Here is a 2750-nt window from a genome sequence, read left to right on the forward strand (position 1 = left end):
CGCCCCCACCTGGAGGCTTCTCAAACTCCAAAGGGGCAGCTGTCCCTGAGATGGGAGGCACAGTGGGGAACTGGGGCCCCAGCTGTCCCCAGGAATCAGACAGCTTTGAGCACCTCCACCCCAGTGGAGTCAGCATGGTGGGGCCCGGCCTCAGTGACAGAGCACCTGAGTCTCAAACTGCAGCAGCTGCCCCATGAAACTGAAGTTGGGGGAAATGACTCCCCGGCGTTGCTTCACAAAGTCAAAGGCCTCATCCAGCCGCACGCGGCGACTCTGTATCAGGTACGCCAGGCAGATGGTGGCGGAGCGCGAGATGCCCGCCTGGCAGTGCACCAGCACGCGACCCCCACTGTTCTTCACTGAGTCTACAAGGGAAATGGGGAGAGGGGAGAAGCGAGGTCAGACGATGACGGAAAGGTGGGCAGAGAAGGCGACAGGTGCCCTGCCTCCTCCCCTGAAGCCCCGACAGGCCCCAGGGCTGTGGCCCGCCTCTTACCAATGAAGCCAATGGCCTCTGGGAACCAGGCACTGATCTCCACCATCTGATTGTCCTCCACAGGGATGCTCTTGTAGCGCAGGAGGCCCTCAAAGTGGTTGGGGCAGCTGGCCGAGACGTTGAGCACGGCGGTGATGCCGCAAGCCCGCAGCCCCTGCAGGTCTGACGAGTGGCTGCAGCTGCCCAGGTACAGGTAGGGCAAGATCTCCACGGGGCCGCCCTGGGCAGGAAAGAGGGACGCTGGTGAGGTCTCAGCCCTGACCCACAGGGCTTCAAGCCTTCCGGGTGGACAGAGACAGGGCAGACTGGCCTGGGCCAGAGGAGCTCTTAGCTAGGGATTACTGGTCAGGAATCAGACTCAGAACACAGAGATACACACCCACAGATACACTCTTCCCCCCAAACCCCCCAGTTACACTGCTCACAGGACATACACAGACTCACAGTGGTGCACACCAGCAATCCCCGCCAGGCACACCACAGCTGTGGTACCATTTGAGAGCAGACACACACACACACACACACACAGCCCCTACGGGACGGACTGTGGACATGGACATTTGAGACCAAAGACATACACACACACATACATACACACACACACACACACACACACACACACACACACACACACACCCCCTATGGGACTGTGGACGTGGACATTTGAGGCCAAAGACATACACACACTGGTGACTGTGTGTGGACATGGTGACAAGGTGACTGTGGACATGGGCACACTCCTGCGTCCAGAAATGGCAGACTACCCTGCACCGTGGGGTGGGCGGGACACTGACCACGAGCCCTTATCTCAACTCACCTGGTCATAAGAGGGAGCCCTGGAGTCCGATCGGCTGTTGTCGTTGTTGTCAGGCGTCATCGCGGGGACCGGGGACTCAGAGCACAGATCGGGGCAGCAGGCTTGAAAGCGATCGAAGCCTCCTGCAGGGAGGACCAAGACACGGTTAGCCGGAAAGGCCAGCCTGGGGTCGGACACCCGACGTCCGCGGGCAGGGGACGCGAGCGGGGGATGTGGGCCGGCAGGCCGGCGCTCACCTGGCAGGAAGCACACGGCGGTGGGTCCCGCGCGGGTCTCGTGCAGGAGCGCGGCGAGCAGCGCGTGGGCCGGGCCGTCAGGCGGGAGGTCCGCCACCGAGGCGCTGCCCTCGTCCAGCACCACGGCCCGCGCCAGCTCCCCGCGGGCCAGGCGCGCCCGTAGTGCGCGGTCTGGCAGCAGGCAGGCGAGGGCGGCGGCGGGCGGGCCCCGCGCGCGGCGGCGCAGCAGCGCGTTCCAGGGGACAGGGCGCGCGGCGCGCACGTGGCGGCGGCAGAAGGCCAGGAAGGGACGGCAGTCGAGCACCAGCGTGCGCTCAGCCTCCCGAGGCTCCCGCAGCAGCGCGCCCAGCGCCGCGCAGTCCAGCTCTCGCGCCGCCTCCAGCCCCATGTTGGCCCTTGGTAGCCTCCTTTCCCCTCTTCCCGTTCCTCTTCCTCTCCTTCCCCCTCTCCCTGCGCGCGCTCCCCGGGCTCTCGCGGCGGCCGCACTGCCCCAGCCGTCTGTTCTGGCACCCTCTCCAGCGCCTTGGTTTAAGTAGCCGTGGGCCGGCCTCCCGGGTCGCCAAACAAGGGCAAAGCAGGAAGGCGCCGGTGCCGCCCCCGCGGTCTCACGCGGTGCGCAGGCGGGGCGGGCCGGGACTGGGGCAGGCTCGGGGGAGGGATGCGCTGGTAGAGGAAGCCGGGGACCAGCTCCGCAGGGAAGGTGTTTGCCCAAATACCCCCTCCCACCTTGGCGCCCCAGGGCTCTTTCTGAGAGCTCCCACCCCTGGACCTCACTCTGGGCCTTGATGCCCCTTGACTGGCTTCCTCTCCCATTTCCCTGTCCCTTTCCTTCCCAGAGCCTCCCCACTCCTAGGAATCTGTTACTACAAAAACTGACTTTTTGTAGAAAAAGTCAGCGGGTATAGAAGCCACCTGCAATGCAGGAGACACAAGAGACACGGGTTCAGTCCCTGGGTCGGGAAGATCCCCTGGAGAAGGAAATGGCACCCACCCTAGTATTCTTGCCTGGAAAACGGTATGGACAGAGGAGCGTGGCGGGCTGCAGTCCATGGGGTCACTCTGAGGCATTAGGCACGCTGTTACCGAGGGTGCTTTCCTTGGTGGCTGGGGACCCACGCTTTGTTGTGCCGTTTCTCTTCTTCATCGAGACCCTGTGCAGGAGGAGCTTTATACCCCGCCCCCATACCCCCACCCATTTCGT

General features: G+C 63.9%; 1 protein-coding gene across 1 annotated transcript; it reads right to left on the minus strand.

The window, feature by feature from the left end:
• On the minus strand, positions 1 to 2034 carry DUSP2 (dual specificity phosphatase 2). The gene is made up of 4 exons (NM_001192179.1): positions 1550 to 2034; positions 1314 to 1435; positions 497 to 716; positions 1 to 365 (listed from the first exon to the last, which is right to left on the minus strand). Exons 1-4 carry the CDS (start codon positions 1935 to 1937, stop codon positions 151 to 153), a joined length of 945 nt encoding a protein of 314 aa, NP_001179108.1. The 5' UTR covers positions 1938 to 2034; the 3' UTR covers positions 1 to 150.
• Positions 2035 to 2750: the final 716 nt, after the last annotated feature.

The sequence above is a fragment of the Bos taurus genome, chromosome 11 (assembly GCF_002263795.3).
Source record: "Bos taurus isolate L1 Dominette 01449 registration number 42190680 breed Hereford chromosome 11, ARS-UCD2.0, whole genome shotgun sequence".
In the NCBI taxonomy this organism is placed as follows: domain Eukaryota; kingdom Metazoa; phylum Chordata; class Mammalia; order Artiodactyla; family Bovidae; genus Bos; species Bos taurus.

What these genes read in the sequence shown, in the direction of transcription:
- DUSP2 (NM_001192179.1), bottom strand. Translation starts at nt 1,937, where the DNA reads ATGGGGCTGGAGGCGGCGCGAGAGCTGGACTGCGCGGCGCTGGGCGCG. An exon ending in GGGCTCCCTCTTATGACCAG is followed by an intron (nt 717 to 1,313) that starts GTGAGTTGAGAT and finishes TTTCCTGCCCAG; the next exon opens with GGCGGCCCCGTGGAGATCTT. An exon ending in AGAGGCCATTGGCTTCATTG is followed by an intron (nt 366 to 496) that starts GTAAGAGGCGGG and finishes TTTCCCTTGTAG; the next exon opens with ACTCAGTGAAGAACAGTGGG.